We start from the raw sequence: 15,219 nt of genomic DNA, 5'->3' as shown, positions 1-15,219 counted from the left end.
TCCAAAACTCCTTTTATGGTTTTCCCCCTCCCCAAAAAGAATACAAATGAGATACAACTGCAACCCAAACCCCCAAATATGTCTTATTCTAGAATTTATGAGATACGTATAGATTATCGAACTGTTATCATATAGATATATATGCAGATTATATCATATATGATATACATATAGGTTATAAAAGACTACTAATTTTTTATATATCATACTTTTTCCAAAAAATAATTAAGTCCTTATTCTCAAAAGGGTACTGTTGAATACTATGAGGGGAATAAAATTGAATTTTAGTATACTGGGATTTTACAAACTAACCACATAGAAATACATGCAAAGAAGAGCAAAGTAGTCAGCAGACATCTGCAGTTTCATTAGCAGTATATATGCAACAATAAACGAGGTCTTACCTGCTGTCTCTCTCGGGTATTTCTTTGATGGCTATTCGGACCTGATTGCTAAGGTCTCTTCCAGCATAAACTATTCCATAAGTACCTTTCCCCAGAACTACCCTGTCACCATTCTCATCATAATCATATTCATACTGCAAGCAGAAAAGATAAACAAAGCAGCACAGAAATTGTTATCGCTAACATTTGACATTACAGAGAGCTTTAACAAGTTATGTACTATACTGAGTTAGTACAGCACAGAGCAGCTGCTGCAGCACAGCTGTAGTACAGGTTACCCACCAGCCTGGCGCGTTATACAACTTGTAAAATTTCCATGTTACTTGCTTTACAAAACAATCTTCCCCAACCAACTTCAAAATGCATTCACCAAACAAGGAACACAGCATTAAACCAAAATCAATGGAACAGTGCTGTCAAATGAACACATTCAGGTATCATCTCTAAGAACTGCTGACAGAGTCTTCAGAATACATAGATGTATGGAACATAACCTATAATTTTGAAACCAATGGTTTAATCAATAGATAAAAGTGATATTATAGTGGGTGGACACTGTTTTAAGACCCTAAACTCTCATTTGAGCTTAGTCACAGCAAAATTAATTTCTGACATATTCCCCTCATGAGCTTTTCCAAAAGGAAAAAAAAAAAAAAAAAAAAGAAAAAAAGCTCATCTTCTCCAAGGATGATTAAATATATGAAGTAGTGGGTTTCCACTGCTGCTGTTGCCAGGTGAATAAGTCACTACTGGTTCACCGACTTCAATAAAGCTTCACTAATTTACACCAAATCATGGTCTTGTCCCATATAGTGATCTTATCACATAGCTCTCCTACTACAGAGGTCAGTGAAAAATCCTGTTGATGAATGATGCTGCATAAAAGTACATCCCAGACACTAAATAAAACCAATTTTTTATGGAAGTTGAGTTAAGCAGCACACCTCTGACTCAAATCAGGGAACTGATAAAGGATATTGAAAAAACACTTTTGCAAAGAGTTAAGAAAGGAATTGGACAGTTTCATAGCCTCAGATGTTAATCAGGAATACACAGACCTCCCCCACAGTATGTTTCCAAATCCAAGAGGATGTCCCATATGGGAAAACTGCAAGGTATTCTCTGTGGCTTCATATGAACTCTCTATGAAAAGAAAAAAACCAACCAGCCAACAAATCTTTTTACAACGACCATAACTATTGACATTTTTGTCATGACCACTTTTTCTGCTTCACTCAATAGTAAGACTCTCTCATATAGAATGCAGCCTCGAAATCTATTTCTCTGAAGTGTCCTCCCAGCTCGTATGACAGCTCTGGCATCGCAATGTCTATGTGTCACTGACTTGCCCCCCCGCTTCACCTCAGCAAAGATGGCAAGTTTCATGCCGCTGTATGGAGTGTGCTAAAGAAAAAACGTCTGTCGTTTATCCTAACAGCATATTCGCGTATTCTGCTCAGTGGAACTAAACTTGCATTAGCACAGCTTTAGTACAGTTTCGTTTTCCATGTTTCAGCACTTCATAGCTCATAACATAATCTTGTTACATGATAGGCATAACTGACCCAAAACGCCGTATGTAAAACATTTCAGGTTCTTTGGTAGGAGCATATCCAGCTTTCACAGCTATCACATAGATAAAGCTGTGCAGAAAAAAGACAGCAGTCACATTGCAGAATTTAAGATTGACAGCAACCCTATCCGCAACAGACTGGCCCTAAGCCAACTCTATCTTTAGTGTACAGAAACCTACGTTCTCTAGTCTGGATCCCAGGATACATGAAAATTGTTGAGATTTATAGTTCAGTGCTAGTTAGTAGACAGTTTAATACTCTTGTATATACTTGATGCCTCTTAACATTTGCCTCCTCTCTTTCCAACAGCTACAAAGATTGAATAAATTACTGCTGGTTGCCAAAAGTCTGGCTACGTGATCCACTGGATGTGCAATTCAACCGTTAGGTATGAATAAACAAGTGTTCATAGCTGACCTTCTCCATGAACGTGGTAGGGCAGATTCTGATCTAGCATATCCTATTTGGGGTACATCAGGTAGTCTTAAAGTGATAGGGACTCATTAAATATTAAAATCCAGAAGTGAATACCCTAAGGTAGAAAGGATGGCCACACTCACTCTTCTTTCAAATCCTTGTTAGCTGTAGAGCCAAACTGTAATTGCCTTCAAATAATACCACAATCCAAAATACACAACACCCTGGGACAACATTCTTGTAAGAATTCTGACTGAAATCAGATTTTCTTCCCTCAGACTGTGCTCAAGGTTATCTCTTCCTCTTCCCTATATATAAACAGGTGTTTAATTACTGGTAAGAACTTCTGCTTTCTCTGTGCTTGTTAAGCCTATCAAGACCATACAAAGCTTCACTGTCCATGTTGTCTCTTCTTAAATGCAAGATCTCAGGCTGCAGGGAGATGTTAAGCATCTTAGCTCATTTATAACCTAAAGAAATTAATCCTCCCCTTCTGCACCTTGATTTCTGTTTCAATGTACTAACCTAAGAGTAAGTACAAGGTGATAATTGTGAAAACTTCAAGATATATAGAATGATATAACTTAGATTTAAAATTAATTTCTGTAGTCATTTCTCCATAAGTCACTGATTCATGCAGGATTGTTTCCTGCTGTGCATTCCCAAGTGATTTTCCCAGTTCAGTTTCTAAAAGGCTGAAGCTACAGCAAGTGCACTTCCTCTGAAAGATTAATAGTTGGACAGATTGTGGGGTTTGGAGATTGTCTTGCTATTAGCTATGTACATAGGTATGTAATATAGAATCTGCAGCTATAGATAATACCCTATCTTTGCCAAGGCAGAGCCCTGACGCTGTGTTGACACCACAGATGTATGTGTTAAGCTGGACTTAATAGCTGCATATCTCATTCTTTTCACTTGAGGAGAGAATTCTGTGGACGCTATGCACAAGCTTCAGTGCAAAAACTCATCTTCCTCGATATATGCAATAACATTCAACAGTAAAATAGACGGTCTGCTTTCTTAATCCTCTTCTGAAGCCTCAGGTACTACAAAAGGTTCATTATGATAAAGAGCTGCTCTGAAATGTAAGCCTAAGTGAACTGCTGGAATGACACATAATCAGAAAGATAGCCAGCTCAAACAAACGGTAGCAGGGTTTTTACACTTATTAAACAGATTGACTGAATTTGCTTGACCACAAATAAAAGTTATGGCTTTTCAGATTTCAAAACAAATAAACAGAAACACAGGATATGTACTTAGTACTACAGATCTGGATATTTGCTATGCGTCCATTTATGAAGACATGGATTCGCCTACCCTGACCTGAGCCTACATAAAATATGAATAACTCTTTCCAAGTTTTCTTTTTTTCTCCCCTCTGTACTGCCTATAAAGAAAGCCTACAGCTACAGGTTCCTAAAATGGGTATTTCAGTGATAAATAAAAAGCATAATTGATTAATCTGTTCTGAATATCCACAAATCTCTGTGACAGAAAAAGCCTGTCAAATGAAATAATCTGGAGTAGTAATATGAGGTACCAGCTACAAAAACTGAAGTACCTTTGCTAAATGGCTTTTTCCTAGAATGTGTTTAATATCTTACCTTTTCTATCCACTTAATCCAGCTGATATCAGATGAGTCTCATCAACAGATTGTTTGCAACATAAATATAAGAACAGTAACAACCTTCATTAGGGATTCATACAGTTTACAATAATAAGAGGCTCACTTAATCAAAAATGTATTTTTTCTAGTGAATACAAGTCTTGTGTACAACGAGTTTTGTAAGAGTTGAAATTTCATGTACAGTTATGGAGTTTCCTGTCTTTCTAGTATACTGATATGGAAGTGCAGGGAAGACTGAGGACAAGTTTCAGAGATTTTGGATCTTTTATCCTTGACATACCTCCAATGTGTCTCCATCTATTTCTCCTTCTAGTTCCAAAGTACTACCAACTGCATCAGACAAAATTTCTTTCACCAACCCACAGAATCTAAAAAAGCAATAAATAACACAGGATCAAAGAAAAAATATCCTTTTGGAAGGAGATTAAACAGATTCTTTGCAAGGTAGGCTTTGCTTTCAAGCTAATAACCTGACTAGCATGTTCATAGGTTTCTTTCATTACTTTTCTCCATATTTATCCTATTTTAAATGAGGAAGAACATCAAACACACACTGAAAAGCCTACTCATTTATACAATTCTTTTATTTGCTGTAGCAGAACCCAATATTTGCTTGTTATTGTAATTGCATAGTAAAATCTTTGTAGATCCTACTCAAATATTTTTTCTGTACACTGATGGAAAGTACTTAAGTATGGTCTTGTCTTTACAAATGTAATTATAGAATAAGCTGAGACATTAAAAAATCAAGTATTGATTTTCAGTGGTTCCATTCAGTAGTGTTAAATTTGCAACATCATATTGAGTAGTTCTCCATCTGTGTAGTGTTAAGAATTCTATTACCTTCAGTTTAATTTCAATGTTCTTATGGACTTTGATTGCAACTATGATTACTCAGTATTTATAAAAACCAGATTTTGTGGTTTCTAGACAGGCGTCCAGAAAGCTAAGAATATAAATGTAATAACATGTTTTGAAGAACAGCTTTAACTAGTTTCATCTAGTTCTCTGGGATGAAGATTCTTAAGTACAAGACCATCTTTTCCTGTAGTTCCCTGCCTAAGCCACTCACTTTTTCCCAAATTCTACAACAAATAGTTAACAATTATTATAAAATATTCATATTTCTTTCACTAATAGACACACCTCTCTGGAACAGACTCCTGTAGTACGCTGAATAATGCATAAAAATATGACTATGTTTCATAACTCACAAATTGCAATGCCAAATCAAAGCTGAGCAGGTAACATTACTTTTAGTGTTTCCTATCTTTTATGTAATGCATGCTGCAGAGCTAACAATTTTCTTTAACCTGAGTTTATTCCATGCAATACATAAATAATAATTATTGCAAGAAAAATAAATGTACCATCAAACCCCAAATATTAAGTGCATTAACAAATCACTCCTACTTCATTCAGAAGGTTTATATGCCAAAAATCTAGGAAGAATTTGGTTTGTAAAGATTTAGGTCTGAAATTCAGTTAGCATACTTACTGTTCAGAGACAACTTATCATCAGGAAATGTTTGAATACAGGTGCAAACAGTAACAGGTATCTGTGACACAATATAAGCTAGGAACTTCTATTAAATTCTGTTGCTTTTACTTAAATCAAACTGAACAGATACATAAGGGAACCATATCCAATATTGTACCTTACATGACATGGCCAAGACATAGAAAAAGAAGATAATAGTTATAAATTAGAATAAGCTACTTAAGCCTTTTCTCAGACCTAATCACCTGCAGGTAAACCGATCAGAACCAGCCAACAAGTGTAACGGGATAGTGCTCTCATCACCTTAAATATCAGTGAGTTTAGCTCTCTGCTACTTCATTAAGAAAAAGAAGTGAAGAAATAAATAATTTCTCAAGCAAAAATGTCAGCTTTCAACCCTTACTAAATCATTTTTATTTATGACATAGATCTCACATGCAATACCCACACAAACTGAACTCACCTACTACATTGGCTTTCTGTAGAAAAGTAGATTTGAAAGTCATCAGAGTTGTGATGGACATAAAGAAAACAACATCGTTCATCAAACTTGGAAATGCTGTAAAATTCACATTAAGAAAATATTATTTTGGATGTAACTATTAGAAGAAATAGAACAAGGAGGAGTTAATTTTTTTTAAAATTATGAGCACTTGGCAAACATCTTTTTCAGTTAACTACCTCAGAGAGACAGAACACAATTATATGCATTTTCCTTACAACTAGAAGCTTTGAGTTTATTTATATATTCTATTATCCATCTCCAATTTGATAAATTAGTATTTTAACAAAGTAGCCTAATAATTTATCTGAAGTATTTTGAGGTTTGTTTGTTGTTTGCCTCCCTTTCCATTTTTATGCAGTTCCATGAGTTTTCTTGGTATTTGATGATACCTCAATGGAAAGCGAATTGCTTTGACACTAATCTAGCCATCAGGAAAGCCTTTCTTTTAAGCTTGACAACTATTTGTGGTTTTTATAATTCCATCACTCCTACACTAAAACTGAACTGCAAAACACCTACAGTGTAGCAGATCCTTCACAGTATATAGTTTTTATGGTCTTAAGACAGATAAACAAGTTTTGGCATAACCAATATTTATTCCAAACTGCAGCAATAATTGCGACAATTCTGACGAAGTGATCATTTATTACACATTGTGTCTTGCCAGCGTCATATATATCCCATCTAATTGCACTGAAAAGTGAAGAGGCCATAATACATAGTATCAATATGAAAGTGAATTTAGGAATTAATATCTTATTCCAAACAATTGCACTTCACTGTTATTCTACATAAATGCCAAGTTGTTATGTTTGTTAAGGTATTCTCATAATTTTTGTCCATTAAAATAATAAAATTTATTAGATTCTTACCTGATCTATTTAGTCAAACACAGATTTTGCTTAGCCTCTGTTGAGCCAATTAGTTAAAATACATGACAGTAGACTACAGTAAAGCTGCAGAATGTTACAAGACCAACTTGCTGTAGCATCATTAAGGGCTACATGAACAGATGTTCCAAAAAATTAGAATTTTTCCAGAAGATTTTTTTCAGAGCTATGTGAAAATACACTATGCCATTTTGTAGCTTCATTCTGGTATAGCTGATATGAGAACTAAGAGACAAAGCAAGATGATTCTTTCAAGGGCAAATACAGGATAGACAAGATAGTATCTGAGTAACAATACCATACTATAAATAGTGTAATGTATATGATACATAAGATGAACTGGTTAGCATAAATACAGTTTAAGGGTTTTGGTAGAGTATAAGTTAACTGAGACCACTAATTTATTTTTTTAAAACTAAAGCAATTTCAACGGCATAGCAATTGTGTAAGTTGCCACATACAAAGCAAACATCTAATTCCATTAAGTTTAAAAAGACTGCCTCTTTGAGCTTTGTAATCCCCAGCAGTGATTAAGAATCAAAGCAAATTAATTGCTTGCTTCCATTTCATTAAGTTATCTTTCTCAAAGATTAATTTCTGTGGAACGTGTTGACTGAAAGTAATTAATAACGTTTCACAAACATTACGCTGAGTTATGCTCAGTCAGCTCCACAGACTTCAGTAATGACAACTGCACATCCACTTACATTGCATTGGAGCAGTAGAATAAAATATCACATTGAATTCAATTAAACCAAAACCTGCTTTTTTTAGAAGAGAATACTGAAGTTATGATAGAATTTATGTCCAAATCCACAATTGTAGGCTTTCATAGCAATCACCGCTCACCTTATTCAGAGAAATAGTTTTTCACTGAGCTTATTTGCTTAAGTAGATTATAGTTATCTATAGATAAGTTCATAAAAGACAAACTCGGGACCTAAAACTTAGGTGCTTAGGGTCAAAATCACAGCCCAGAAGCCCTCTGCTTTGAGAACTATAGAACTCATTACATATCTGAATTTATGCTTGTACTTGAATCAGAGTTTTTCAAGCCCTTAAGCTTATACACTTACACAAATAGCCCAAGCCAACAGCCATTTACGTCTCTAGAAAAGGCCACATCCACCAGCGTAGTGACTCACAAACTCTTAGAGAAAGCAAAAGCCCACCTCATGTTCCCTGTTCTTATGGCTCCTCTGGTTCTTAGCTACAGTCTGCATAAGCAGACAGAGAGCAAGAATGCCATAGACACACTGCCAGGCTGAACAGATAGGTTTAATTTTGATTTCTCTCCTGGTGCTCTGCCTCTGACCTTCCTGGCAGCAAAGTAGCCCAGCTGGAGATATATAAGCTAGCTTCTAGATGTTGTCATGTATTTTGCATATACCATATGTGATTCTTTTCTATCCTTTCACTTCTCAGAACAACCGTGATCTTTCTATGCAATATTCTGATCTTCTTTTGTACTAATATTTGGACCCATTTATTTGTGACTAGCATTTCCATTAATCTAGGCATCAGAAAATGGAACTACTTTAACTATTTAGAGGCTAGTCCTTGAGTAACTCCACTAGCAATCTCTTTCCAGCTCAAGAATTCTTTCCTTAGCGCAAATTATGTCCATGCCTGTAATAATCCGGGTTTAGCTGGTAGGTTTTTAGACATATCAAAAGAATTTCTGAATTCCAAACAAAAAAATAGATATCATAGTTTCCTTCTCTTAAAGAAAAACAGACAAACCATTCTTTCACTTACAGAAGGAAGCAAGAAGAGCTAAGGGCTCTTCTGCCTTCCTTGTTTTTAAATACAGAGATGGCAGTAACTTCACTGAAAATTTTAGAAAAATATATAAAAAGCAAGTATGCAATTGAAAACAGGGAAGTCTCCCAGAGTAGACACATGTCCACACACCTCTCTCAGATGAGTAGTCTTATAAGAAACACACAGCACTGCCCATGCATGGAAAGGCATACTCTTCTGTGTTGACATTTTGAGGCAGGTTGAACAAGCTTTTATAATAGGCAATGCAAAGCAGAGATTTAGGGTAGAATCCAGATTTCCCACTTAAGGGAATTATAAAACATAAATCATATTAAAAAAAACATTTAAATGTTTTCTGACATACCAACCTTATTCCCCTAATGGAAGAAGCTGTAAAATTCCATTCGTGAATCTGTTTCTGTAGAGAACAAAGAGCTACAATCAACCACAGCTCAACCTTGACTTACTATTGGAAACAAAGTTACAGCATGGTGAGCAAAATAAAATTTTTCCAACATGTCTCTTTTCCCTTCTTTCTTTCTTACCCCCAAATTTCAAATAAGATTGATGTATAGGTAAAGAAAGGCCATACTCTGTTGTTTTATTCACCAAGGAAAAATTAATATAAATGGTGCACAGTGGAAGTAAAGGCTCTAACATGCTTCTTTTCCATGCTTTGCCTTTCTAAAATTTTAATCTATTCTCCACCTACTCTGTTCTTATGTTAAGAAGGGGTGCTGAAATGCATTCCAGATTTCAAGTCAAAGTGAAACTGAAATTATTTCTCACTTTTAAGAGATTACACTGTCCATAACTGTACCTACTCCTTTCCTAATCTCCTTGGATTATCCAGTAATCCAAGACAACGAATTTTTTATCTCTTGATGCTTATTTGTCACAGGCTTCCATTTTTTCTTGTTTCTAGTCTTATAATTGTAAGACTTTAAAATTTCTAAAACATTAAACACAATACTAGGCTTTATCTTTGCTTTTTATCTAGCTTTGAGCTGCACCTTAATAAAAATTATGCGACTTTAATGAGAAATATAACGAGCAGACCAAAGAACCCAAGCCCTTCTAAGACACATGGTCAGGATAATTGAAATCTTAACTAGAGGTCACTTGAGTTCTAATTGTAGTCCCTCCTTGTACTTTCTCTGTAAAAAGTCAACTCCCATATGTGCACAAAAAAGATATTGATGCTTGTGCTTCACAGAAATGTAACAATATTTGAATTATTGTAAAGTGCTCCAAAACCTACACGCAAAAAAAGTGACTTTAAGTACAACGAATCAGAACACATGAAACATATCTGCTGGTAGTTTTACCATTTCAGTGGGACAGGCATGCCACAGAGACAGAGATCTCTCATCTGCTTCATTGTTGATTGAAACATATGCAGGCTGGTAGACTTTAGTTGGTTCTATCACCAAAACCTGAAAAGAGTATTTTTCCTTAATAAACCAGCAGCTAATACGTGACAGTATCTTCACATGCTCTGATATAGACAATGGCTAATCTCAAAGTAAGGCCTAAAAAATTTCCAGGTGAAGAGAGAAGGGCAAGACAAGGCAGGAAGAGGCTGTGTTCCTATGTGCAATGAAACAGTATTATCACAATTTGTTGTAGGAGACTTAAAAGTATTTCTTAGGATGCTTTTAGGGTAGTGGGTTAAATGGTAGGTTTTTTTTATGGAGTAAAGATTAGCAGAATACAGGGTTTGAGTTCATGCAATGAAATAACAGGCAGTTAAGTATGTAAATATTGTGTTTAGAGTCTTCCAACGCTTGTTATATCCTATCCAGAAACAGAACACATGTAACACTTGTTTGGTCATAGTATCTTACTGGAAATCTCAGTCCATTAGTTGTTTCTTTTGTTGCCTCAAAAATTATATCTAGCCAGAAAGTCAATCTTTCTTGTCTAGGAGAATGTTCTACGGTGAGTTTCTTGAAACGCTGAATTAGCATCAGATTCTGAACTAATGATTTCAAGTACCTAGAATGTATTGAATCAGTGAGTTAACAGAGAGAAAAGAAAATTTGACCAGATTCTAACTTAACTGACTTATACATCCAAAAAATTAACTGCAAAATTAAATGTACTTTAAAAGCTACCATAATGGAAACAATTGTGTTGATCTTTACACTTTTCTGGAAAGAATAGCAAGTTCAGTCAAAACTTTAAGTCATAAGATCACATGGATGTTCATGAACAGTATCTTTTTGCAAAAAGGTAGTTACATGAGTTGTTACATGGTGATTAGACAGGACATTATGAGTTAGAAGATGGAGGAGGGAAGCAGCAGCTACCCAAACCCTGAAAAGAGTTTTCACAATCTTTACACAACTGTTTCACAATGAATCACCACTAATTTCCAATTTCTTTCTTTTAAAATATGTGTTTCAATGGGATATAAAACTAACGATGGATAACTTAATTTTTTACACACACATCCTTTCTTCCCAAAATAAAATAACAGAGTATAAACTCAGTTACAAACAATCTAAGATGGAAAAATCCAGTCAAGTTATTGAAGTGACTACAAGATTTTTTTTACAATTTATGTATTTCCTTACAGTTGGGTACTTGAGTTACAGCCTTCTATCACTTACCACACTGGAGGTTTCAGCTTAAAAAGTTTCTCTGCTGCTTGTACTGCTTTACCAGCATCATTAGCCAGCATGCTCACACTGAAGAACTGTCCCACATCCCAGTAATTGTTCATTTTTTCTAGGCTTCCTTTTCTTCCCAATAAACTGTTTAATCGCACACCTGTAAAATTTCAATAAAGCATATTTTCCTATCAGTAAGACACTAATGAGATTTTTTTACTGCTAAGTCTATCAGAAGAAAACTAATAGGACTTGATTAAGCATTAGCGATAAAGTGGAACAAGTTTTCCCCAGAAAAAAAAAACATTACCCAGCACAGAGGCTGGGTCTGCAAATAACATCCCTTATACAGTTCAGACAGCCAGACCTCCTACCAAACACAGTGTTGAAAAACCTCTTGTGCTATCGGTCTCAGCTGTTTGATTCCTGATTCTCAGCGTAAGCAGTGTAAGCATCACTGTATCCTCAAGATCTGCACCTACTGCAAGGGATCAATGGCTAGAGGCTTACACAAGTCTACCCTGGAGTATGATTTAAAGCCACTCCTGCCTTCTTCCCTTTTGAGGTTCAAATATATGTTTCAGACAGGATGTGATTCCAAATATACTTTTCACCTATTACCTTTCTAGGAAGAACTGTAAATCTGTTTCTATCATATGATTTCTTTATAGGTATATAGTGGTGCATCTACATGGAAGATGTGACTCTACGTAGACAACTAGTTACTGTCCTGGTAGATCCTTCCAGGCAATACTTCCTGCGGATCTCCCAGTTCAGAGACAACACAAACCTTGTGGATCCTTCTCTAGCATCCCTGAGGACAGCTGGGTCACACTCTCACATCGTCCTGTCTTTGACCCCTGTTGGCTATGAAACAAATAATCTCTGTGGTGCAGTAAAGGCAGTTTATGAATGGTGCTGAAGTTGGTCTGTCCTTGTTCCTCTCCCATCTCTGGGACTCTTTAAATGGGCCAAGTTACTAGAAAACTACTCCAAGGCACCAAGGAGAAAAATGGTCCTTCAGGATGCCTGTGTTTTAGACTGCCATCCAGGACCCGTCACTAAACAGCCTGAAACCCCTTTCTGTCTGTGCAACCCATCAAGAAAAGCATCTTGTTTTTTTCATCGGGAGATGTGCTCATCTGTGGCACTGTGTGTGGATATTTACCTATTTTTCTCAGTTCCATTGAGCTTTCAAACTGTTGTCCTGCAACAAGTAGCAAAACTGCAAGGTTAATTCCAGAATACAGAGTTGATTGAAGTTCAAATCCTTTGCGATACCTGCAGAGAAGAGCCAAGAGCTCACATCTCACCGCACAGAAGAACTGAAATACTGCAAAGATTCGGTAGGTGTTTTAAGCTATTAATTTACTGTAAAGACTATAAGGATAGTCAGTACCAATGGCAGTCTTTGCAAAGGGCACTTGAAAGAAAGTAGCGTTTTGCCTTATGATGAGAATGAAAAACTTCTGCTTAGTTTTATGTCCTGACGACTTGTGTAATTTTATGAAAATAAAACAAACTGGTTACTGCAAAACTTTTAAATGCAACAGAACCTAATTTGATTATAATATTTGCACGAGAGAAGCAATGAAAGCATTAGTCTCCAGTGCAAGCTTTACAAAATGTCTCCAAGTCCTTTGTTTCAATGCTTCATGTTCATTAAAGTTAATGAGACACAGCTGACAAAGGCTGAATGCACGCCACTAGCTGGTGCAGGATGAAGACATCCACCCGTGGCTATGTTCACTACTACCCATACATGTTGCACTTAACCACGTTGAGGTGATTTGGGGGGAAAAACAGAGAAAGAGACAAGAGTATTTCAGTTACAGTACAAACCTATATTGCTAACATTATTGTACTCAGCAATAGTCTATGTGATTATATAAACACACCTATGTGAACAGTATGTCAGTGAGAGCCTGTGTGCACACGCATGCCTTACTGTCTTAAGAAAATTCATAAGGTAGTTTATCAATATTTTTTTATATATACAGTAGGTCATTGCATTTCATGAGGATCCAACATGGAAACCATCCTTGCACAGAGGTCCAACATAAGCCCCATGTTCTCACTTGTACTTAATTTTGGCTTTGAAGCAGACTAGTTGGTTTTTTCTCTGCAAAGACATGGATGAATCATCACCCTGCCCCCACCCCAGTAAATAAGTGTATCATTTTATATTCATGACAGTCCATAAAGAGAAGCAAAGAAACACATAACCAAAGATCTGGTGCTCAGTAACCAATTACTCAAACAGGACCCTGAAAAAAGAGGTAAGTAGAACAACTGATCTAATTCTTAAAGCCCTGCTTTCTGTAACCAGAAGTCTGAAAATGTTTTTAAATAGATATTTTTGGGTTGTTTTTTTTTCCTGTTACCATTCAATGGCATGATCTCGACTATTGGTATCTTTACAGTCAGAATCAAGAAACATATCCTTGTAGATCCTCCCACATAAGCAAAACATATCTGGAGCAGGGTGATCACACGTCTGCAGGACCTGAAGCATAACTTGTAGTGCCTTCTGTCTGTCACCTGCATTATTTCTTCTGAAATCAAATACAGAGAATAAAATAAATGAGTTCAGATCTGAAACAGTAACTGCAAAATGGTGGAGTAACGTTATGCCCCATTTTTCTCACAACCCATCCATCATTACTGTATACAGACTTGACTTTATTTAGACTGATGTACGATTGTTGGTTGACTGATAAAACCCAAATGTATTCTCCTATCATGGGACTCTTCTCCTAGCTCACATAAGAATTAATTTAAGCCCAGAACTCTATGAAAAAAAATCTGCCATCCAACTTGATCTCTCCCTGTATCAGCAGACTCTTCACATCCTGCAATGAGAAACAAGTGCTTGTTTAGTGTTCATTCCTGACAATACTTAACAAAACTTGCCATTTTTAGCATTTGAGCTGACAGATCATTCAGCTATGCCCAAAATCTGTAATATTGAAACCAGAGGATCCAGAACCAATACCAAGCAATACTTACGAAACACAGGTGGAGCCATGTCAATCATATTTTAGCAAAAAAAAAAAAAATGTTGAAAATGTTGGAGCTCAATATAGGGCCTTTGGACTACAGCAAGAATATAAGGGCAAAACTGAACTGTATTTCTTTCTTAATTAAATTTTTTCAGTTTAGAGAAAAATTTGGAAAACAAACAGCTGCCATACAGCTCCTTTTGACAAATATTTAACAATCATATCAGTAAGAAATCAGTGATTAAATAACATTTCCAGTCATCATTATTATTATTATTATTAAACGGAATTTTTGGCTGCTTTTATCTGGCTGGTTTTTTAAGTTTAGAATTCACTATTTACTGCAAAAAGTCACTTCAAGCAAACAAAAATGTCTATTTGCAAGAGAATGCAAACACAGCTTAAAAGTAATAGCCTCTTCAAGACATTTTTTAATCACTGGAGAGATTTAAAATATTTACCAACCCCTTTTCAGATTTTCTGATCCCTACCTAGGTATCCAGGAACAGGTTTACAAGTACTACAATTACTTGTCAGCAATACCAGTAGCAGATAATGCTTTCTGGTAAATTCATTATTTGCATGTCCTGAAAGGATTAATATTTACTGTAAAGTGGCTCAGTTCCTTAGAAAATCAGCTGATGCAATAAGACCAATAACAACTCATCTGTAGCAAAATTCATGCTTCTGTGCATGTTAGGTGATGAGAACATCTAATAAGATTAAACAGATTTGTAGCTAGTTGTGCAGGCTTTATCCTACCTTTGATGTCACGGACAGAGTGTAAACTTTCACAGTGAGTACTTTAATATTTTTAAAGCATTTTTTCTTCAGATTGACTGTTGTTCTGAAATACTGGTCTTCTCTAATGACCACACAAGGAAAAAGTATCTTTTTTCAGTTTTACAAGAAA

General features: G+C 35.8%; 1 protein-coding gene across 1 annotated transcript in view; it reads right to left on the bottom strand.

Moving 5' to 3' along the window:
- MAP3K15 (mitogen-activated protein kinase kinase kinase 15) overlaps positions 1-15,219 on the bottom strand; it is an 87,261-nt gene that overhangs the window by 20,046 nt on the left and 51,996 nt on the right. Inside the window, exons 7-15 of the mRNA XM_040582567.1 lie at positions 13,689-13,859; positions 12,473-12,585; positions 11,305-11,464; positions 10,537-10,687; positions 10,018-10,125; positions 9,058-9,107; positions 5,994-6,089; positions 4,310-4,397; positions 405-538 (exon numbers count right to left, since the gene is read on the bottom strand). Coding sequence (XP_040438501.1) covers positions 405-538; positions 4,310-4,397; positions 5,994-6,089; positions 9,058-9,107; positions 10,018-10,125; positions 10,537-10,687; positions 11,305-11,464; positions 12,473-12,585; positions 13,689-13,859 — 1,071 coding nt within the window. The remainder of the gene's footprint in view (positions 1-404; positions 539-4,309; positions 4,398-5,993; positions 6,090-9,057; positions 9,108-10,017; positions 10,126-10,536; positions 10,688-11,304; positions 11,465-12,472; positions 12,586-13,688; positions 13,860-15,219) is intronic.

The sequence above is a fragment of the Falco naumanni genome, chromosome 2 (assembly GCF_017639655.2).
Source record: "Falco naumanni isolate bFalNau1 chromosome 2, bFalNau1.pat, whole genome shotgun sequence".
In the NCBI taxonomy this organism is placed as follows: Eukaryota; Metazoa; Chordata; class Aves; order Falconiformes; family Falconidae; genus Falco; species Falco naumanni.
This window is presented reverse-complemented; position numbering and strand designations above follow the sequence as displayed.